The 23,616-nt window shown below is 45.5% G+C and overlaps 1 protein-coding gene across 3 annotated transcripts in view; it reads left to right on the top strand.

The window, feature by feature from the left end:
• The window catches only part of HK1 (hexokinase 1), a 1,728,681-nt gene that overhangs the window by 508,120 nt on the left and 1,196,945 nt on the right, over positions 1 to 23,616 (top strand). For all 3 annotated transcript variants that reach the window (XM_085603586.1, XM_085603588.1, XM_085603587.1), the window contains one exon: positions 7,842 to 7,937. In XM_085603586.1, the coding sequence (XP_085459712.1) occupies positions 7,842 to 7,937 (96 nt within the window). The remainder of the gene's footprint in view (positions 1 to 7,841; positions 7,938 to 23,616) is intronic.

Below are 23,616 nucleotides of genomic sequence, written 5' to 3'. Positions count from 1 at the left end.
TGGGCTGCGGGGACAGTGTGCCCCCTGCAATCACAATTAAGTAGAGCCCGGGGGGGTGGCGGTCCCCGGGGCTGTAAAAATATTTCCACCGGACTTGGCCCCCCGGGGGCTAAATAGTATTGGAGCCCGCGCTTCGTTTTTTTTTTTTCTGCGGCTGGCTTTTGCCGATTTTTTTTTTTTTGTTTGTTTTTTAAACAATTAATTGGGGTCCTTGTGGGACCCCCTAAGCAGGCCTAACTGGTCAGGGTGTTTCTATCCTGCCCCCTTTTCGCGTCTTGTGCATTTCTTTCACTGTTTTCTGGTGCCTCGGTTCTACCGAGGCACAAGAGGGCTGCCAACATTTCCTGGTTTGGAGTGTTGACAGCCAATTAGCATGCAGCTCGTGATCGGGAGGGTCCGCGGATCCTCCGCGCCCATAGATATATATGTGTTTTTACTTTTGATTTTCTCAGCAACTACTAAACAGATTTACACCATTTAACAACAAGCATTTGCAATGCAGTAGGTCTCGCATTTACGCTAGTTTTAGCTATTGGCATTGTAAATAACAAAGCCTTTTTTATGTTTTGGTTTTTAAAACATAAATAAAAGGCATTGCCATTTACAATGCCAATAGCTAAAACTTGCGTAAATGCAAGACCTATTGCATTGCAAATGCTCGTTATCATTATCATGACCATGGATGCAAGGCAACAATAAAAATGCCCAGATAACTGGTGATTAATGATCCTGCTGGAGAGCAATCCTTTGTTGGTAGTTTTGAAATCCAGATAAATTAAATTTTATGTGGATAGCTCAGTGGGTTACTGTCTCTGTCACAGTGATTCTTGTGTTACTTGCAGTTCAGAAGTTATAATTCTTACATAGGACAGTGACCTAGGAGCTGTCATCAAACAGGTGCATACAAACCTGAATGGTTTAGTTAGAAATTCACATTTTTTTTGTGTTGCGATATAGTTAGAACTTCCTCAGTCTTTCATTATTCTAATGTTGCTAAAAAAGAGTTAGCTTGGGCAGATATACATTTTTTTTAGTAAAGCCAACCCACCAACCATTGGGGTATGCTTTAAATCCTGATGCTTCTCCAGACCACACCCTCTTAAAATATCCTGCCCACCAGTATGGATGACGTGAGTCCTACACCTTATAATCCTCATTGGCTTATGTGACATTCCCTATAGACTGATTTACCTTACCACTGATTCATTATCTCTGTATAATGTGTGCGTGATGTAAAGTACTTTGACACCCTACACACTGATATGAGTAGCGCTGTACAACAAATTAAATGCATATGAGAGAGGGGCTACACAGAGATGAAGGGTACTGTTGGAGGGTGGTAGTAATGGTATCTATGGAGAAAGAGGTTATTGGTGGGGCGTCAAACAAGACTTTCTCACTAGTGCTAAAGCCTGCCTTGTCATGCCCTTTCTGTTTTTTGTTTATTTAATTAGCAGTCAGGTCATGAGCGCAGAAAGACTGTCTGGTCGGCTCTCTGGGGCCGCCCAAACTAGTCATGCCCACTCTGCCCTTCTCCATGCAGGCTGCATTGGCTGCAATGCAGCCTGCAGGGAGAACATGGCCTCCACATAAGCCCCTGGCTGGGCGGTGTCCCGACCAATCAAAACACTGCTTGCAGCATTGTGATTGGCTTTGCGGAGGGAGCCTGGCTGCCTGCATCCTGTTTTTGCCAGAAGCAGGAAAGCAGGAGCTGAGAAGACATGGGACCCGGCCGGCGGAAAGGTAAGCTACATTTTTTTTTTAATTAACATTATTAAATTAAACCCCCCGCGTGATCCTGCCCTGCGTGAACCCCCTGCCCCCTCTCCCTCACCCCGCGAGTCATACTGGCCGCGACTGCCACCCAAATGCACCATTGGCCCACCCAAATAAAAATTCCTGGGCCTGTATGAAAGACTGCTTGAATATGAGCTTGCTGCAGCCAAAGCTTGTTTTCAGGGGAATGAACAGTAAATACCCGCCCAGCAGACCCTATGACAGGTCCACAACAGCCTAAAGAACGGCCCGCGCAGTTACCTGTAAGACCTGCCCGGTGAGCACTTCCTGATTGCCCTATGGGGCGGACCGACCCTGAATGTGCACTAGGTTTACATGGGTACATAATGACGAGTATCATTAGTAGCAGCACTCTGGTGAGCCTTGAGATGAATAACGTAAACACTTCCGTCACGCACACCAGAGCACCCGCTGGCACAGCCTAGAGCTCTGCACCTGCTGCACGTGGCTTCTGGGGCCTGCACACATCACCCATCTTCGCTGCTCCTATCCAGGATTTGGAGGCTAACATGAGGCATAAAAAAAATCCATGTACCAATCGCCCAGCCCCTACACAGATCCCAAGGTGCCGGGGAAATGTAGCTACAACTTTCCTCACCTTATTAGAGAGCAGCAGGGACATTTCGCAGCCGGTTATGAATGTACTTTCCAGGTCAACGATTAGTGACTGCGCTGTAGCAAAGTAGCGGTTAATAAGACACTTCAGACCCCCAGTCGCACAGGTCACTTCTCATACCCAGCATAGGAAGAAGACATTTTGTGGATCATACTCCACTGGCTCAGAAGAGGAGACACTACGTCACTGCGCGTGCATGTTCTAAAGAGTAGTGTTTCAGCATTGAGCATGCGTGTGGCAGAGAGACTAGTATCTTTTGCTCTAGCATGGCTCAACAGGCTGCTTTCTGACTTGCTTTACGCCGGCAGGCTAATTCTTTCCTATATTGTCTAATTCTTTCAGTAGAGACGGTGGGGGATTTGTATGTAGGCTGCTTCCAATCAACCTTCTGAGGCAGCCGCAGACAGTAAGGCTGCTGTTTGGGGGTGTTTTTGTTCGATTTTCCAGTAATTCCTCTGGTTACACCCTCGTCAGTAAAATTGGAGCTGCAGAATAATAATGAACAAGCGCTCACCATGACGCGCTCACCATGACGTTTGCCTTTTTCTGCCGTCCCACTTGGACGGCCTTTGCCTACTAAAAGGTTTCTTATCTTTATGGGGCCATGTGTTTGTCACCATAAAGATAAGAAACTTTTGCAACGAATGCAAAGCAGGCGAGCCAGTCCAAATGGGACGGCTCAGAAAGCCAAGCAAATACGTCACGGACACATCTTTTCCAATGGCTGGCCACCGTTTAGCATAAACGGTGACGCCGGCCAATGGAAAAGAGGGGCGGGGCTTAATGCCCCTTACAGAAAATACCACATCTCATTAAATCTCGACAGCGAGACTGCGCATGCGCGCAGCCTACGCCAGGGGAGACCTAAAAAGGGTTCTTTCTGAACCAAGAACTACCTCTTTGCCAAATTTGGTGTAATTCTGTTCAGCAGTTCGGGCTGTAGCCGTGTCTAAAGTTTCCTATGGGAAATTGCATGGAGAAAACATGTTTTGGGCCCCCCCTTTTTTCTCTGCCCCTGCTTGACTAATCACCCCGAAACTTTCAAGATAGGAGCAGACCGGAGCGCCCCCTATGTCTGCATTAAAGCACTGCAATGTCTAAAACTAAAAAGCTGTGGTCCGCACCTGATTTCCATGTGTGACAGGCTTAATTTTATTGACACATTTGATTTTGTAGTCCTTCAGGAAACCTGGGACTTAACATCAATTTCCTGTATGGGTTTCTCATGTTACTCCTCCCCTGGTATACCGTCCGCCAATGGTAGAGCAAAGGGTGGATTGTCAATCTGGGTAAAATTGCATACCCACGTCTAGAGGGAGGGGGTGCAATAATCGGTTATCGGTTACATATTTGCCCCAAGGAATTTTTGTCACTGGCTCATCAAGTGTCCTACACCCGAGTCCCAGTGGGTGAGATCATAATCCACTATGCTTAGAAGGGTTCTTCCCTAAATGAAGGGGCACAGGATCAGAGGTGGGTACTGATATAAATCAAGACTAAATAGAGGGGCTAAGAAGTCCAGGTTAAATTCCCTCCTCAAAAAACACATATTAGTTTTTATGGGGTGTCTAAATGAAGATACAGGAGGAACATTATCTGCAAGCTTTAGCAATTATGTCTTTTCATAAAAAATTACCTGTTGAAACCCCTCCGGCATGCTCAAGACTGTACATGCTGGTTTGACGCGCCGTGAACCACGGAGAACCATTGCTTGTGGAAGGCTCTCTCTGAACGTCCAAGAGACATTGAGAAGGTGCAGGAGGCCTGAAGGGATTACTATAGAGTAATTTAAAGGTAAGAAGAATTTCCTAAATAACAGAATCTGGGATCAGTTGGAGTTGGCAGCCTCACAGAAAAACAGTAAAGCGTTTTGGGATGCTGTTAATAGGCTGCGTCAAAGTGATATTCTACCCTGCGATCGATTAGTTTGTAATATCTCTGGCAAAGAGCGGGTTAAGCATTCCTCTTCAGTCAACCAGATAAATGAGTACCAGGCTCAAACTGATGCCTTATGCACCCGTTTGGAAAACTCCCCTCCTTTCCAGGCTTGCCTCGAAGAAGTAGAGTTTGCTATCAGACGGAGCTCAGGTGGTAAAAAGCCACAGGGCTGCATGGAATAACCATGGACCTCCTTAAATCCAGTGTATAGCTGTGGGGCCTTACGTAAATAAATTTGTTTAATACCGCTCTATGCACTGGGCTACCAAGCTCTTGGGTCCTCTCGTCTATAGTACCCATTTTGTGTTAGCAACCGATTTAATTATATTGACAGCACAGTTAAAATTATAGGGAGGGTCATTTTTAATCGTTTGCCGATCTGGGCCAGTCTTAACAATATTTTGTCCCCTTGTCAGTATTGCCTCTGCCCTGGGCTCGGCAAGGTGGAACAGTGTCTAAAGCTACACTTGATTTTGGAGAAGTATATAATCGCTAGGCGCTGTGCCCTGTACTTGGCCTTTATGGACCTATCAACCGCATATGATAGTGTAAACAGGACTAAATTATGGCTGACCCTTTTAGATCTGGGAGTCGAAGTCCCGTTGGTAAATTTTCTGTATACATTTCATGAGGACTGAAGAGCCAAGGTTAAGTATGGCAGCCCAGGGGAAACTTGAGACATCTCTCCCTTAGGCAGGGGCACATCTTGGCTCCTCTGCTTTTTATTATTTACATCAATGAGTTGTGTTCACCTAAAGGCAGCTACTGCTGACCTACCGAAAATAGCTAACGTCCTGATTCTGACGTTATTATATTCTGATGACGCCGTCCTAATGGCCCGCTCCCCTTGTGTCCTGCGTATATTGTTTGAATATTGCATCAGATTTATGGGGAGTTTAGATTTGACAGCTAATGTGGAGGAATTTCATTTAATGGCATGCGGCACAGGAAAGAGAAATCTGAGGTCCCTGCGGGTCTTAAATTAGTCCATGAGTTTTGTTCAACATTTTTGCTCTCTTGGTGTCACGTCTTAGGTTAAGTAGGGTTTCTGGGTCTTTATTTAATCTCACTTGTAAGGAAGGCAAGGGTTATATCTCGCCTTAGATTAAAATCTATCATTTGTAGTGTGTGGCACATACAGCGATTCATGGGGCAGGAGTGCGGGAGTTTCATAATGCTTCTCCCATTCATGTGGAGGAAAACCGGATATGTAGGACACTCCTAAATCTCCCACCAACTAGCTCCAACTTTATTCTGCATTCAGAGCCTAACAAACAATATGTTTTCGATGTAGTTAAGATGGCGCTGCTCCTGTTGTGGAGTAAGGAATGGTCCAACCCGGAACAAAGCTTTAATAGGGAGGTCATTTTGGATTATCTCAGCCAAGACAAGGGTTTAGCTTAACCCTGGCTGAATATGTTAATGAGGTTTTCCCTAATAGTGGGCTCCACAAAATGTTTACTGCCCGACTAGCTTAAAAAAAATCTGCAGAGCAGCTAGCTAGTCACGTCACGTCCCCTCATGTACAGTTCTGTAGCTCACAAGGAATGAAGGGTGTCGCACAAGAGACTATTATGTACTTTTCGCTTCAGGGGAGATGGCGTCGTATTTGTACTTGGTACTTTCACTTGGTACTTTCACTGTGGGAAAGGTCACTCCTTTATAGATTCAGGACCGGAACTGTTTTGTGCCTTTTGTGTTTTCCTGATGACTTGAAGCCTTGTGGGACACGACTAGTGACCTGCCCTTGCGATGGGTTAACTGAGCAGTCATTCAGTCAAATATTCTTTATTCAGTCTTTTCATAACCATAAAGGAGTACATTAAACATGCAGATTAAATAATACTATATATGTATAAAAGGAGTCACAATAGAGATAAATAGAAACAAAGTGCCAACATGTAAGCATTAATAAATTCCTATTAAGGACACCTCCGATGTCTGTTATATAATGCCGCTAGAGTTCAAATTCAAATGAGTTCATTGGGTCTCAATAAAATCCGTAAAAAAATAGCTACATGCAATATATCATATATAAATTTCATTGGGCCCACCAATGATTACCAACATTAGATGAACATCATATTGGCTCATTGAAGACGCATCTAAACCGCAAGATTAGGGGCAAAGTGCATTGTGCAAACTAAAAAATATAAACTTCTTTACCAAACAGTATAAATTATAAAATGATTCATTTCCCTACTAAGTTTAGTAATCGGACTGCTGAGGAAATACATTTATAGAACATTTGGCATATATATTCTGTTTTGAAAAGCTGAAGATGATGCAGGGCCGGCTGACATTTAATTATATTCAAAGCCTGTAATAATGGAATGATGAAATCTCTCCGAGGTTTGGAGTATAACTGACAAAAGAAAAGAAAATACACCATGTTCTGATGCGAGGTAGAGTCACATGGACATAATTGGAACTCAGTCATAGTATGCTTTACGAGGATAAGAAACCTACAGATGTGCAATACTGAACCTAAATCCTTGGTGCATTTTATGTTCGTTTGCAAATGTTAGACTTTTCTTTCTAAGTTGCCTTTTACATGTCCTGAAACCTCTTGGCTTTCAGAAATGTACAAGCTCTCTCTTATATTTGCAGCTGCTAGACAGCCCGCGCGTTTGTCACAGCGTGTGTTTTTTTTTTTTAACTTTCAGTTAGAAGCAGGTAATCTATGGACGGTTGAGAAGCTTTACTCGGTTAGCTGTTGAATCCATGGTTTGATATTTTGGAAGGGGTGTTTTTCTATTGACTTTGCACCTTATTTAAGTTTTATTGTAGGCATGTTATAGAACTGTGTTTTCCTTGGAAGCAACAGCAGTAGTAAGATTATTCCTAACCTAAACTGTCTCTTTAAATAGTTGTATTGATTCATGGTGCAATGTATTGTATTTAATGTCTTATGCTCCCTTAGAATTTTATCTGTACAATCGAATAAAGATTTTTTTTTATTGAATTGGCTCACAGTGCAACGACCTGGTACTGAAATTCGTTTATATTGTAACTCTCTGAATTGGATTGTTTATTTTACCCCTGTTTCTGCAAAATGCTCTTTTACAGCATTCTAAAATTGTCCTACTCATATGTGCTTGCACTTTGCAAAACACCCTTAACCTGTGACATCATATGCCATAAAAGTACAAAAATACTTACATATACCATGTACATACATATGCAGCTTCCCATTTTACTTCCTGTAGGCTACTGTTATTTAGCAGTCGAAATGGCTTTTCTGTCACCCCTATGAAATGTTTTAAGTAGTGCTCTTTATCTGACTCACCTTATTATCCCACACTTCTTATTTCAAAGTGTTGTTAAGCAGTCTGAAACTTGGACGAGTGAAGTCCATGCGATAGAAAACAATTTATAAGTAAAAATAAAAATTCATTATATGAATATTTTAACATTGACTTTTACAACTGTAATGGCAAAGCGTAATTTTATTTGAGAACAACACATTTGTTTTTTGTGTGTTTTACAGGGTATTCTGATCCACTGGACAAAGTGCTTTAAAGCAAGCGGTGTTGAGGGAGCAGATGTAGTGAAACTTCTCAACAAAGCAATTAAGAAACGTGGGGTAAATGCATAAATAATTTGTTTTTATCTAATATAAAACAACAAAAATACTACAGTAGAAAAAATGGTGTTCATAGATTTATTGTTACTTAAACTCACTACGTATTTGAATCTTGGAAAAGACCCTTACTGTATTGCATAATGTACTGAACATCCTGTCATGCTGGTAATTTGAGCTCTGTCAGCACATGTTTCCGGGCCTGGCAGAACCCAATTGGCTGCCAGTTGCACCGTGAGTGCATTCGAGAATCTCTGTCATTTACTGAGCAGTCATGTACCCCCTAAAATGGAGGTTTACCGACTGCTGGTCATAAACATCTGTGTTACAGCTGCAGGATAGTGCTTACATTTCAAAGGTTGTAGATCAAAATACTGACTGTTTGTGCTGGAAATGACCATCATTTTACAAATGGTGCAGGTCACTTGTAGTTTATAACTGCAGCATGCAATGTCAACAGCTTGTTTCCCTTGAAAAATGTTTACTCTTCTTAAGTCCCTGTTACAAATGTCTTCTTTCTCGTTGCTCCATTTACTTTCTTCCTCTTTGAGCAGGATCACTGCGGTTACTTATTGTCAGTTCTACCTCCAACTGTCGCTCCTCTGTTCTGAACTGCATCTCTGTTACTTCACTGCACGCGCTCTTTCTCTCTTAAGCTTCTAGACTCTCAATGTCTCATTCCGTCATGGTCATTCAATTGATCCTGAAGAGGCAGCTGGCTTCTATTTATCTTTTGACACTATTGGTCTGTTGTCTGGCAGTCTTATGCTCACTTTCGTTGTTACTTCATTGCCCTCACTCAATGACAGTTCGTTATCCTGTTTTGGTTCCATTATTGCTCCACTATTCTCTTATTGTCTCTGGTTATTGTTGCCACTCAGTGACACACCTTAGTTCTTTGTCACTCCTCTCTCTTGTACTCACACTCATTGCTCTTTCTCACATTATCACTTATTTCTTCTCTCACTGCTATGCTCTCTTTCATTGTCACCTTCTTTGCTCTGCTTCATGGTCTTTCAGGAGAATGGAATTCGGAGTTGGGTGGCCTAGATTTGTATTTGTGATGTGCAGATCACAACAGATTTCTGCTGACAGTCTTAACTCACTGTGTCATCTTGCTAGCTCTTCAAAGTATGGGCACAAGCTGGCCTCTTATACACACTTTAGGGGAGACATCTGAATATTAAGCAAAACAAATCCAGCAACTTAACGGAGTCAGCAGTCAGTCCGGACTTTTAGATCAGCAGCATTTATGTTGCTATCTGTTTTTTCACGTTTATGGCATGATTTGAAGCAGCATGCCAGTGGGTAAGCTCTGGCCCTGACAATAAACGATAAAACCAAGGTTTAATAAGTTAGCCGACTGAGCCTTCTTGCTGCTAATATAAAGGCACCTTCTTCCCCTTTCCCATGCCCAGGACCTACTTAATGGCAGGCCGAAGGCGTGCAAAAGGCAAGCCTGTCTGCACCTGTCCAAGTACAGGACTACACCCAGCTCCATGAAATCGGGTCCCCCTGCCGTTAACGTGCTGTGGCCCTCCAATGCCAACCCCCTTGGCACCCTCCCAGTCCACAGAGTGCTAGACAGGACATACTTTACACACCTGAAGCTGGGATCGCCATCATCCACAAGAACGCCATCAGTGGCAGTAGCTCCACGCATCTGTCATTCTCCAACTTCAAATACCTGTCATTAAAGCTCCACATCACAACCAACGTCACCCTAAGGGGCACACTCATCTACAGACACCCTGGACCTCGCCCAAACTTCACTGACCCCATCAATGACTTTGTCGCATCATTCGTCCTTGATGCTAGTAATTATTACATACTAACAGGAGACCTGAACTTCCAACTGGAAGACCAAGCCAACCTCACCTCAAAAGCAGTCATTGAAGACCTTGGGAGCCTGGGCCTCACCCAATGAGTAAAGGGACTTACCCAGATCGCCGGACATCTCCTAGACCCTATTTTCAACACCTTCAACAACATCCGGGTTAAATAGCCCACACCAGTGTCCTGGATAGACCACACCCTCATCAAGTTCCGCATCCCTGTCTCTGTCCAATGCACTTGCTGGGCTGCGCTGCGTGAAAGGGAGACATCAAAAATGCACCATATATACAAAGATATGGTGAATTTCTGCTGCACTGGCACACAGTGTGCTGCCAACGTAGGCATCCTTACATCATGGTGCAAGGGTGCCTGAGTTATGTGCAGGATTGTTTTTGTGCAGGAAGGGACCTATTCCTGCACAAAAACAATCCTTGAATGAATTTCCCTTTTCTATGTGCGAATGCAACACACATGAAAAAAGGAAGTAACGAGGATAAATAAAGATATTTCTTCTCATTCCACCTGGGTCTGGGAGGTGCACCATTTTGAAGCATTACCAGGTTTACAACTCCTTGTAAATTTGGGAATGCCACAAAATCCAGGGGTGGAGGCGTGGGAATACCCACACTCCACCCATGGAACGGCTCCCTGCTCAAAGTAACACAAGGCAGTGAAATGTGCTGTCTTGCATTACCTTGCATTTACTAAACCACGCAGAGCCATGCAGGAGGCTTTACGTGGTTTAGTAAATCCCAGTTAAGGGCTTGCATTGCCTTGCGTGATTTTAGGGAAACGAGAGCCCGTAGTAAATCTGGCTCCAACTGTCTAAAGCTGAACACGGACAAGACCGAAATCATGATCTTCTGGAATAGCACTTCACTGTGTGGCTCCATCTAGTGGCCAATAGATCTAGGAACGAAAGCCACCTCCCACGCTAAGAACTTTGGGATGAATAGGAAATTCGACTTGACCACCAAAGTCAACACTGTCACCCCGTCATGCATTCATACCCTGATGATACGGAGGAAAATTTTCAAATGGCTCCCAATTAGCACCAGAAAAACAATCTCAAACCCCCTTGTCACAAGCAAGCTGGTGTATATGAACACCCTCTATCCTGGGATCAGCTATAAACTCACCCAAAGGCTGCAGACTAGTCAGAACTCTGCAGCCAGAATCACTTCCATCATACCCCACCTAACTAGCACAATTCATAATCCTCACCCACACTTTCAAGGCACGAAATAACACTGATCCAGCATGCCTCAACAATCGCATCTGCTTTTATAACTCTTCCAGCCTCTCTTACACATAAGAGCCTCCTCCTAACTTCCTGAATTTCACAAGAAACTGAAGACCTGGCTCTTCGAGTTGTCACACTAGACCCTAGGTTTGGCTAGACGATGGGTAATCACAAACGTTTTCCAAGGGGCCATAGGTTTGGCCTGTAATGTGACTGAGGGCCACATTGATGCCAGTGGGGTGGAGGTTGGGCGGGGGAGTTGGCGTTAAGGTGGGTGTAGGTGAAGTGAAGCATAAGTGCATAATGTGAAACCAGAAAACCTGGGATTAATCCCAGCTTCCCCACTTTATTGCATTGTGTGACCCTAGGCAATTGTTTTATTTCACTTTCCCACCTTTTTCTTCATTATCACAAAAAAAAGGACCTAAAAATAAATGACTTAAGGATGATGTGTGCTGTACCAAACCTTCTCTTGTGTTTGATTTAATAAACTATAAGTTGTTCAGTTGTAATAGGAACTCAGGTCACGCAAATAGTGCACATAACAACTGGTTTCCCTCTTTAGTTCACCATTGGCATTATTGATAGGGTGGAGGGAAGAATGAATGTTTAAAAATTCACGTTTGAAAACCTTCACTTTTAAAATAATACTTGTCAATGCACTGATATCTGATAAGCTAAGGTGAAAAGGTTCTGCAGATTAATTAAATACACTTTTTGAATTTTGCAGAGACTATCATATTTTTACACTTTTGCTGCACGATGTCTTCAAAAATAAAGAAGTTCTTAAAGTTGAGCAGTGCAGGACCCCCTAGTTACATCCTTTCTTTAACACAAATTAACATTTAAATAAATGTTGACCCGTTTATTTAGTATCTATTTATTTCTAGTGCTGAGATGAGTAAACAGCAGCCCAGAGCTGCTGTTAACCAGGGGGCTACATGTAAAAGTCAGGAGGGCCACATGCTGGCCCCAGGCCGTACTTTGAGTGCCAGTGGGCTGGACTCACACTTGTTAAGCGCCAGGATATTCTTCTGGGTGATAGTGCACTCTCCAAATCTGCACAACATAACATACCCTTTATTGGAGCACACCTTCCATGGGTACATCCAGGAACACACTGATTCAGCGTGACCAGTAACTGTCTAAAAAGTCAATTGTTGTAGAAACTCTAAATCCCTGATGTTCAGGATGACATAGGAACAAAGCACAAATGCAAAGTTAAACACATTGAAGCAGCATGTATCAATTTAAATGCATGCATATACCACATCAGCCTTCTCCTTTAAAACCATACGCGGAAACCACAAAACATTAATATGAAACAAAGTCTTTCAACTTGGAAGGCTATCTGGAGGACGGAAGAGACGTTCACAATCTTCTTCTCCAAAGGGAAAATCATTGGATCAAGCTTTTGAATTCCATGAAACCGCACGGACTCAATGATCGAATGGAGTTTTCTTGTTATTTGTGATTTAATTTTGTTTACTTTTCACATTTCTCATTCTTAATCTATTATTCTGTCTGACTTTATTCACGTGTTTCCTGTTTGCAACTTTTGAGCCTCATATTCACTTATTGCTGACTCACTACACTCTATTCCTTTTTCCTATCATGATTTCTATTGTCCTTATATTTTTCAATGTTTCACTTATCTTTTATACATTTTTGCTTCTCCATATTCATATTCTCATTCATACTCTTTGTATCGTCATTTCCACCGTTTTTTGCAACCACTTCAATACTTTACAATTTTTATACACTTTGGACATTTCAAGATGGTGCTCACGGTTTTTGGATACCAGTCTGCTTTCTATTTCACTTGTCACGCCACTTCAATATAACCGCTGAATGCGTTTGCGGCTTTTATCACTAACCTTGGGAAACTCTGATTAACCGTGGTTACACGCTGTCTTTCGTAAGTTGCACTCGGCGTAAATTTTTTACCCGACTGTTTACTGCACCTCTACTAATTCATTACACGGGATGCATGTCTTTGTTTAAATCACCGCCCTGTTTCTCGGGCCAGCGTTGGGTTTACTATCATCACACCATTTCAGTTTTTTCCATCACACGCGGATAACTTACTGAGCATGAGCCGTTTTTCTATCGGCGGAATCACGTTCTTTTAACCATTCAAACCTTGGATTAGCGACCATCGTACCACCTTTTACTCACACGAGAAAATTCTTTTAAACACCCGTTACTCTTTATGGGTTACCACTACTTTTCTTTCACATGGTCATGCTATTGTTAATGTTTCACGAGATCACTAACATCCATTTTTTTCTTTTATTCTGTTTTCACTTTTCTTCATTTATTCTATACCAGCAGTATCATGTCAATGGGCTATTTCAGTTTGACTTGTTTATGAACATATTGCACATTTGGGTAACCTCTTTGTATCTTGGTCTTCCCTGCAAGAAGTGCATTTTTGTTGAAATCAAACTTGATGAGTAGCTTGTACATAATCCTTCATACTTCGTTATCATAACATCGATATTGTTACATTTTTATGTTCTTGGTTACTTCCTGATTCTTTGCTTTAAACTTTCTTTTTAGATATGTCCCCTGATGAAGGTCTCGATAGGACCGAAAAGCATTGGGCAATAATTCATAATGGATTGACATTCTGAACACTTATGGATGAACCTTTTTTGCGATATGATCTACTAAATATCAGCAATTAATTATTCAAACAGAGTTTCTGACTATATTTTTTTCAAATCTACGAGTACTAATCATTGAACTTTTTCAACCCCTCGGGGTCTCCGCTGTGCGCAGGGGGACATCCCCTATCTCCAGGAGACACTTACCACATTTATTCCGACACTCCAGAGCAGAGAGTGATACCCCGCAGCACGCTTCAACCAATTACAAAACGTTCCACTTTGATAGTGCGCCTATCTACATTTCGTTTTCATTATCTGGAGGAAGGGCCAGTCCTGATGTTAGCACTCAAACTGTCTTAAGTAAGAACCCACTAGTGGAATATCCCTACTCAGTTCCTCTAGAATGCCTGCAAGAAGTCTCACACCTAGAAATCCAGTTGTACCCTCACACATTCTCCAGACCACTATTCTCCAGCATTAACTGAGCTTGCTGCAGTGAAACACAGACCACTGCATTTTTATTCCACCAACTCTTAGGGCCTCATTACGATGGTAATCGTACGAGCGTCCGACCGCATTGTCTCGGGTAGGTGTCTGACCGACTATGTCGGCTTTTCCACCTGCCCGGTTATAATGCGGCCACCTTGCAGGCTTTCAGAAAACTGCTCTTTTCCATTGCGGCTTGTGCTGCAGCCCTACAAAAGGAACTCAGCAAATTCCGCACACAGTGCATGGATGTTTGGGAGGCCACCATATGTTTTCCCCTAGGCCCATAGCGGAGGCCCACAGTGGACGGGGGCCCTGCTACGGGCCCCTAAAGTCCCATTTCTTCTGCCTTTACATTGTGGTCGCACCACCAAGTAAAGGCAAGGGGAAGAGGTTCCTCGTAATGCTTACGGTGGTGCCTCCGCATGCACAGTAGGAATTACGCTCCGACCGACGACTCAACAGGCTCCTTGAGCCTGTTGGAGACGTTGGTCGGTCAGTCCCTCCTCCTGCTGTGCTCTGACCAACTGCATCATTATGCGGCAGTTGGACCACAGCCTGAGATGGCGGTGGAACCACCACCGACCATCAGTTGCGGTCCCGCAGACTTCATAATGAGGCCCTCAGTGTCCAAAAACAGCCGACCTAGACACTTTCATCACCCTGATGGGCAATGGATGTTTCGATTCGGCCTTGACAACCCATGTCAGCTTTCTTAAAACCACCTAGTCTCCAACCATCAAGCCTTCCGCTCTTGCTCTCTTCATGCAATCAACGTATTTCTTTTCAGATACCTGCTTGTGACATACCCTATCTCTATCAGTCGCTATCAATACCAGTACAACAACTAAGGGTCAGATGTACGACCATTGATTTTGCAAGTCTGTAATTGCAAAATCAAATGCACTAATGGGTCTGGGACACATTTAGCGATTCCCAAATGGATCGCAAATTACCTGCCTCATTAATATTCATGCGGCAGGTTGCAATTTGCCATCCATTGGAAATGGCCAGCACTCACAGGGATGGTGGCCTGCTGGGTTCAGCAGACCACCATGTCTAACTTCTATTTAGAAGCAGTTTTTTTTTCCAGACCCTTTTTCTAGTTGGAAAACGGGATGCATTTAAAAAATGTAAAGTTTTCCTTACATTCTTTTTTTTTACAGTGGGCAGGGTTCCGTGGGTCTACTGCCTGCTCTGAAAAAATGTTCATACCTCTATTCACAAAAGGGGAGGGATCCCTTGGGGACCCCTTCCTGTTTGCGAATTGCTTACCACCAATTTGAAATTGATGGTACTCTGCAAATGTTTGTGACCACATTCCCACTCGCTATTAGGAAGGGACGCTTTTTACACACCCCTTCCTAATAGCAACCTGCACACTCTATTTTGTGAGTCGGCAATAGGTTTCTGATTCGCAAAATAGGGATGGTACATGGGAAAATGCATTTTACCTGTTGCAAACTGCCTAATGGACCATTTGCGACCAGTAAAATGCATCTTACATCTCGCCCTAGGTTTCCACGCTCCTTGATGTGGATTCATCCTGGACTTGGGTACCCCCCCTTGCAATAGAACAAACGGGGAACCCCTGTGGTACTGTGAGCTGTAGTGACATAACTCCAAACCTTAATGAGATATGGCTCATCCTTCAGTCTATTAGCTAACGCAGTTTGAATCCCTTTCCTAAGTCTACCATCCCATAGAAAGAAAGCTCGTTAGGCGCAACCTTGAGATATTTTACACAATGGACATATGGAAACTTCAACTCCTGGAAGAGACTTTTAATTGAAGATTTCTTACCTTAGAATATCCCCCAGGTGTCAGACTGGATAAAAATCTTGAGCAGTATCTCTGTGCACCAGTAGGTGGCGTCAACAGCTCCCTGTTGATGTCCGCACCGAATATGAAGTGTACAGTGCCTATATAGGCCCCACCCCCTTCCCCCTAGTGTGTGGACATCAGTTCCTTTCTCTCTGCTTCAACAGTCACTGATCCGAAGATCTACCTTGGTCACTTTTGACCAACTTTTTTTTTTTAACATATTTATTTACATTTGTAATTTAAGAGACTTGTACACACATATATATCTCAATTATTCATTAAACATTTCTTAATCATTTCTTAGGTATGTCCGCAATGTCTTCTAGTCTGGTAACACCTCTTAGTATTGACCCTCATTATTAGGGTACCCTTTTGCTTTCTTTTCATCGTGTCTACCAGTCAGTAATTCACTTTGTTCATTACTTCCCCGGACAATACCTATCGCTACTTCCCCGTCCCATCGAGGTAAGCGGCCACCCGCCTCAAACCAGGGCTCGGTATTGTCCCCATCAATTTCAACTCTTCTTGTTTTAGCTAAAACACTCAAACAAGTAACAAAACTTCGTGCAGCGGGGGCTTCTGGGTATCCAGTCTTGGGGAGGCATCATTACGCTCATGTACTAGGCTATGAGTGCGAATCAGTGCATGTCCCCTAGGGCGTGGCTTCCTTTTTGTTTCTACTTCCTATCCAGACATATAACCGCTTCTCAGTTATAGGGATGAGCAAAGTTTCCCTTGGGTATACGCCTGCGCCCCCGGGTCTCAACCTTATATTTGCTGTCTCGTATACCAATAAGTGGATTACCCACTATCCCCCTCAGACTCCTCTCCCGCATCTTGTTCTCGTTCTGAATTCTCCCAGACAACCAGGGCTTTCTTCCAAAGGTCTGCTATGGGCCACCTCCATATGCTCTTAGAATCCTCCCAACTCAGTGCTCTACCCTCTGCTCCGGCCCAATTAATGACATCTCGGTCCCAGTTGGCTACCCGTGGCCCGGAAGAAGACTTCCAGTCTAGGGCTATCCTATGCTTGGCCAGTCCCATGGCCAGATCAGTGAACCTGTTCCCCACCTTCTATGCATTCGGTCATGGGAAAAGTCCTAACAAGCAGGACTTTATCGTGTGGGCTAGTTCCCACCCCTGTGCGTCCTTGATCTTAGCTAAGATCCCCTCCCAATATATATGGATGATGCCACAGCTCCAAGTCATGTGTATAAAGCCTGCGTCCAATTGTTTACACCTCGGCCAACTTCTGACTTCTCCACCATACGTAACATTAAGTCTGTGAGGCGTCATATAAGCCATGTGTATGACGTTAAACTGTGTGTATTTGAGGTTGGTGTTCCTTGATATCTTCTTGGGGGACCGGAGAACCTTACTTCATTCTGCGTCTGTAAGTTCTCTATCTACCGCCCTCTCCCATCTTCCCCGGAGGTCCCCCAATGAGGCAATAGATGCAGAAACCAAGGCTTCATGATGCCACTTCACCTGGTGCCTTGCAGTACCCAAAGTGATCAGAGCGTGCAGTACCGGGTTAGTCTTCGGCTCGTTTCTACCCTTGCTCCACAGTTGTCCAAAGTGCTGACCAGCTCATCATATTGTAGGAACTGGCATGGGGGCAGACCACAGCTGTCCATCAAATCTGCAAACGGGGACTAAGGAGCCATTTTGGTAACAGTACCCCACTGCATCCAGCCCAACTTCCATCCATGTTGCCTGTTGCTCAGCTGTAAACCTTATCACCGGGTCCCCTATGAGGAAGTCCTACTAAGGGCAACGTAAGAATATACCATGTCGTCCCCCCCCCCATTCTGCGCATGCAGCGTTTCCAGGTTTAGAGGGCCGTGAGTTGTAACGTCGACCCGTAGGGTGTGTTAACCGTAGGCCTCAGCAATTTGGCTATCAATTTGTCTGGGTTGCCATTTGATTCCATCAACCAGGATCCCTCTGCGTTCAGGCCCTCAACCCACTGCACTAACCATTGCAGCTGGGCCGCCAGCATATACAGCTCGAAATCTGGCACTCCCAGACCACCCTTGTTCATGGGACGCTGTAACGTCCTCAGACACACCCTTCGTCTGCCATCCTCCCATATCAAATCACGCACTAGAGAGTTCAAGGGTCTGAACTATCCTCTGGGCATCAGGGTTGGTAGGTTCACGAAAAAGAATAATAACCATGGCACCATGACCATCTTGGTCAATGAGACCCGCGCCAGAGTGGGCAGCTGCAAAGTACGCCAGAATAACACACCAGTTCGCCAAGACTGCACCGCCCTATCCAAGTTCCCTTCCTTCAAATCTTCCACAGTATGGAAAATGTGTATGCCTAAATATTTTGAAGGAGTGCGAAGCCCAGTTAATGTTGGCTGGTAACATTGCCGGCCTAAGTGCCGAGCCCACCAGTGAGAAGAGGTAAGTCTTCCTCTTATTAACCTGCATGCCCAATAGGGCCTCAAATCGTTCCGAGAGAACAAGGGCAGTTACAGTACCTGCCACCTCTGTTTCTAAAACAATCAGCAGGTCATCCGCATACAATGAAGTAGTGTGTACCTGTCCACCCAGCCTGAGACCCATTCCCTCCCCACCCTTCCGGATTAGTTCTGCTAGGGGTTCAATCGCCAGGACAAACAAAGGCGAGAGAGGGCACCCTTGTCTGGTTCCACGCAGTATCGGGTGCTGAAACAACACGGTCTTCCCGGTCTGAACCCTTGTGATGGGAGATGAATAAAGAAGTTGCACCCATTTCACCCAACCCTCTCCCAGACCCAATCATGTCATAATCGCAAAGAGGTAATCCCAGCTGACCATATCAGAAGCTTTTTCTAGGTCAATCAAGAGCACAGCTGCCGCGGGCATAGCTTTCGTCTCGTCATGGAATAGAACCGAAAACAGTTTACGTAGTTATAGGATGTGTTGCGAGAGGCAATGAAGCCATTTTGGTCTTAGTGTATGAGAGTGTGCATATGTGGGAGAAGTCTGAGCACTAGGATTGTGCTAAGGATCTTGAAATATAAATTGAACATGAATAACGGTCTGTATTCTGTAACTGAGGCGCCAGTCTCTGTAGTCTTGGGGAGAGTGATCACCAGAGCACTCTGGGTGGACTCAGAGAGTTCCCCGAGGTGCAAGGATTCCACGTACAGGGTCACTAGTCGTGGCGCCAATTGATCCACGTAACTCATATAAATTTGTGCCGGAAGGCCGTCCGGGCCCTGCGTTTTCCCAGTCACCAAATCTGCAATGGCCACCCGGTACTAATTGCAAAGTCATTTGGCCCCCCAATTCCTCCTGCAACTGTGCATCCAGTGTTCTAAGTGGAAGCGGGTTTAGGAAGTTCCTGACACTAGAGCGAGAGGCCAGCCTAGGTGCATTATCTAGCTGTCGGATCTTGGACTCCAGATCCAAGAGCTCTTGCCTGATTACCCACTGAGTGCCAATCGACCGGCCCAGACAATGCCCCCTCACCACCACCTTAAATGCCTCCCACGCCGAATTAGCATTGATCATGAAAAACGATTCTACTAGGTCACCCAATGATTCTTGGAAGGGCGCATCCTCCAGCATCAAGGGATTCAGTCTCAACAGTGGAATTGGGGGGCGTCTCCCCAAGGGCTGATGTATCATTAATAGAGGACTGTGGTCTGAAAGGGTCCTACCCAGATACTCTGTGTGGGTAATGGAAGCATTAAAATCTGGTGTGCACAGAAAGGTGTCTAACCTAGTGTTTACCTGGTGCAGTGGGGAGAACTATGAATACTCTCTAGCAGAGGCATGTTGCACCCTCTAAATATTGTTTAGGCCCCAATGTTCTATCCAACCTCGAAACCCCGCTGCCACGCGGCATGCCTGTGCCCCCAGGAGAGACAGGTGTGAGCGGTCCACTGTGATATCTGCAACGCAATCAAAGTCACCCCGATCACCGAGTACCCTCCTGCACAATCAGTCATCTAGGCCGAAAGTGCATTAAGAAACACCACCTGCTCTGTGTTAGGAGCATACACACTGCCCAGCATCATCTCCTTCCCGGCTAACCTCCCAGTTACCAGAACATACCTACCCTCACTGTCAATCTTGGTATAAGTGTTGACCAACTATTGTTGAGCCATTTCTTCCTAAAATTGTTTCCTGTGTGCTAGGTATATGTCCCCTCACAAACGTACAGGTTTTAATCTTTGCTGGAAATGTCACAAGCAGATGTCTGTGACTTAATACCTACTAGGTTTGCTTTTGGTGCTTGGGGACTCGCATTGACTCAAAATCTTGTTCAGACTGCTTTTTGATGCACCCGAAGGAGATTCGAGAGAGTTTACTGAAGCTTCTCGCGGTGCAGCAAGGCAAGACCCTGTGTCATTCCCACTTTTGAGAATGGTATTGGTCCCACTCATGATCTCGGACCCATTCCCAGAGCCATTTACGCAACCATTTATCCTTCAAATTGAAGTCGTCGTCAGGTAAGTCTGAAAAGAAAAAGAAGTCCAAGCTTTGCTCAGCTTCACCACACCCTTCCAAGTCCCCTTAAGGAGTGTAGGGCAATCCCCGTTCCGCTAGGCCACCTCCTGCAGAGCCGACAGTGACTTCTCCACGCCTCCTGGAGTTTCCTGGAGCTAATCCTGCCCAGTTTCAAGAGTTCTATGAGGCCATGACCTGTATCTTAGGGCAACCAACTCCCTCTGGAGGGCATTCATGCCCCTAGGAGGCGAGAGCTGTCACACCCAGATGTCCTTCAGCAGACCCTCCGCCGATGCCAGTTGAACCCTCCAGAACAGCCCCCAGATCCAGAGCAACTCCAGTCCTGAGCCCCATTTCGGCTCCATTACCCACCGGGTCTTGGCGGCTCAAGACTTTTGCCGTCATCACTGATGTTGCATGGCAAGGGTGAAGCTGTAGTTCCTGCTAACTCCGAGACCACTCCATGTCAACCTCTTCCAAAGACAAGGCTGGCTCCGCTCTGGAAAAGACATACTTCGGCTCCGGCATGGTGCCTCTGTCCTTTGGAGACTTTGAGTAGGACGCTAAATATGACCCCCCTGATGGCATCACCCAAACCTTCCCAGAGGAGAACTGGTATGAGTTGAGTGACTGCAGCAGGCTGGAGACTTTGACATACTCCAGGTCAGTCGCCTCACCTGGGCCAGCCACTGAAGTGTCTACATCTTTTGTCAGTGGTGATTAGGAGGACTGCTGAGGTCCTTGATCTCCAGCTCCCGTCAGTGGAGAATGAGACCAATGCCTTAACGGAGGTACTTCAGCAGGGGCACTCAAGTGCAGAACCCATGCTTCTGTTTTTTACGATGCCCTCACGGATGTCCTGCGCCATTGGATCCTACATTCCTCACACATCACTTTACACCTGAGAGTTTGGTGGTGCAAGCTCCGATGGCCAGAAACATCCCAAACCCCATCCCTACTACCTTTCTGGATAGGGAATAAAAAGGGTTGGAGACCTTTGGGAAGACAGTTTGCTCTTCCACAAGCCATACCTTACTGTCAGTCCATACCACATGCCTTTTGAGCAAATATTCCCGTGTTCCGGGGGGCTCAGTGGCACAGGTGTTGCTCATAGTCCCGGAGAAGGCGCAAATGATCCTGACATGGACGCAACAAGCTTCACCATCTGATGGGGGTTGGACACCATGGGCTCCCTCGGCAGGGTGATGGGTTCCATGGTGGCTCTTAGACGCCATATTTGGTTGCGGTCAACAAGCTTTCCTGGTACAGGGGAGTCACATGGACATGTCCTTTGATCGCTCCCGTGTGTTTGGCGAAAAAGCAGATGCAGCTCTAAAGTGCTTCAAGGATAATAGGGCATGGGTGTAGGAAAGTGCCCGTTTTTGCATGGTTACCCCTCACTTTTTGACTGATATCTGATGCACTTTTAGTGTGCACTGGGTCCCTGCTAATCGGGTTCCCAGTGCCTGTGATCTTTCCCAAAAGTGTATCTTTGTTTCAACAATTGGCACACCTCTGGCCCACATGTAAGACCCTTGTCAAAGGTACCAAGGGCCCTGTGACCAGAGAGGGTCTCTTAAGGGCTGCAGCATGTTTTGTGCCGCCCTCAGAGACCCCTCACATAACATATACACACTGCCACTGCAGACTGTGTGTTTTGGTGCAGATAAAACTTAAAAGTCAACATGGCACACATCCACATGTGCCACGCCCACCAACACTGCCTGTGGCATGGGTAAGTCACCCCTCTTGCAGGCCTCACAGCCCTAAGGCAGGGTGCACTGTACAACAGGTGAGGGCATAGCTGCATGAGTAATATGCCCCTACATTGTCCAAGTCCATTGTTAGACATTGTAAGTGCAGTGAAGCCATATTGAATTCATGGGCTTGGAGTTTGTCATTACCAACTTCACAGCTCCATGATGGCTTTACTGAATGCTGAGAAGTTTGCTATCAAACATCTCAGCACAATAAACCCACACTGATACCAGTGTTGGCTTTATTGTAAAATGCACTCAGAGGGCATCTTAGAAATGCCACCTGTAAAACGATTAACTCTCTAGTGTGCAGCTGACTGGTCTGCACCCATCTGTCACACGCACACATGTTTCTGACCCCCTGATGTGGGAGCTCTTGTGGGTCAGGAACAAAGCCTGTTTGGGGTGGAGGTGCTTCTCACCTACCCCCAAGCAGGAACAGCTTTCAGGGCGGTGAGCCTCAAAGGCTTCCGGTCCTTTGTTGAGCTGACCAGGGCCTCTCGAGCTAGTGGTGATGCCCGCCCCTCTGACCAAACCCCACTTTTGGCAGCAAGGTCAGCTGGAAAATTAGTAAACAGGAGAGGTGTGTCCCATCTCTGCCAGGACCACCCCTAAGGTGCCCTGGACTGAAGTGACTCACTCCTTAGAAAATCCTCCATCTTGAATGGAAGGGTTCTACCCAATCAGGTTAGGGGATACCCCATCCCTAAAGAAAGGGGACACACAAAGGGTGTAGTCACCCTAAAAGGCAAGTAGCCCATTGGCTATAATCTGCCTGTACCTGTAATGCCCTTCAATTCAGTATTTAGGGGCATTCCTGAACCTTGATCCTCTGATGCCTGCAACTTACGAAGAAGGATCAAGAAGACACTATGCAGCAAAGCTTGAAGACCACAACTGACTTGGCCCCAGCCCTACCGACCTGTCTCTAGCTTGAAGACCCTGCAAAGAAGACGAAGCCTGTCCCGTGGCCAGCAGCTTCAAGAAACCCGAGGAAGACTATCCACTCTTCAACAAAGACCAGATCAACCAAGGGCAGCGGCCCTGTCCACAAGAAACTCCTACAGTGACTCCGGATCCAGCTGTAACCGCGATCCCTGCCCACTCTGCACCTGACGCCCACAATATGAGTTTGAGTAGCTCACCTGTCCTTTGAAGTCTCCCCAGGGAACCTGACCTCGTCTCCATCGGTGGCTGACCTCTCCTGGACTCCACAAAGCCTCTTCACGAAGGGTCCCCTTGACCGCGACCGGCACCAGTAAAACAAATTCCAACACTAAAAGGCACTCCTGCATCCTCAGCCCCCCTCCCCCCCCCCCGGACTCGGGGGATCCCAGCTGATGGTGCCAGGCCATCTTCGACATCTCAACTTACCTGCCCAGCCGTTGAGCACCTTCGACCAGCCTCCTGGTCCCAGTCTACAGCCTCTTTGGAAAACCAAGTTCCTCAATTGAAAAGCATTTGGTGCCCGAC

Source organism: Triturus cristatus, chromosome 1_2 (assembly GCF_964204655.1).
Source record: "Triturus cristatus chromosome 1_2, aTriCri1.1, whole genome shotgun sequence".
NCBI classification, from domain to species: Eukaryota; Metazoa; Chordata; class Amphibia; order Caudata; family Salamandridae; genus Triturus; species Triturus cristatus.
This window is presented reverse-complemented; position numbering and strand designations above follow the sequence as displayed.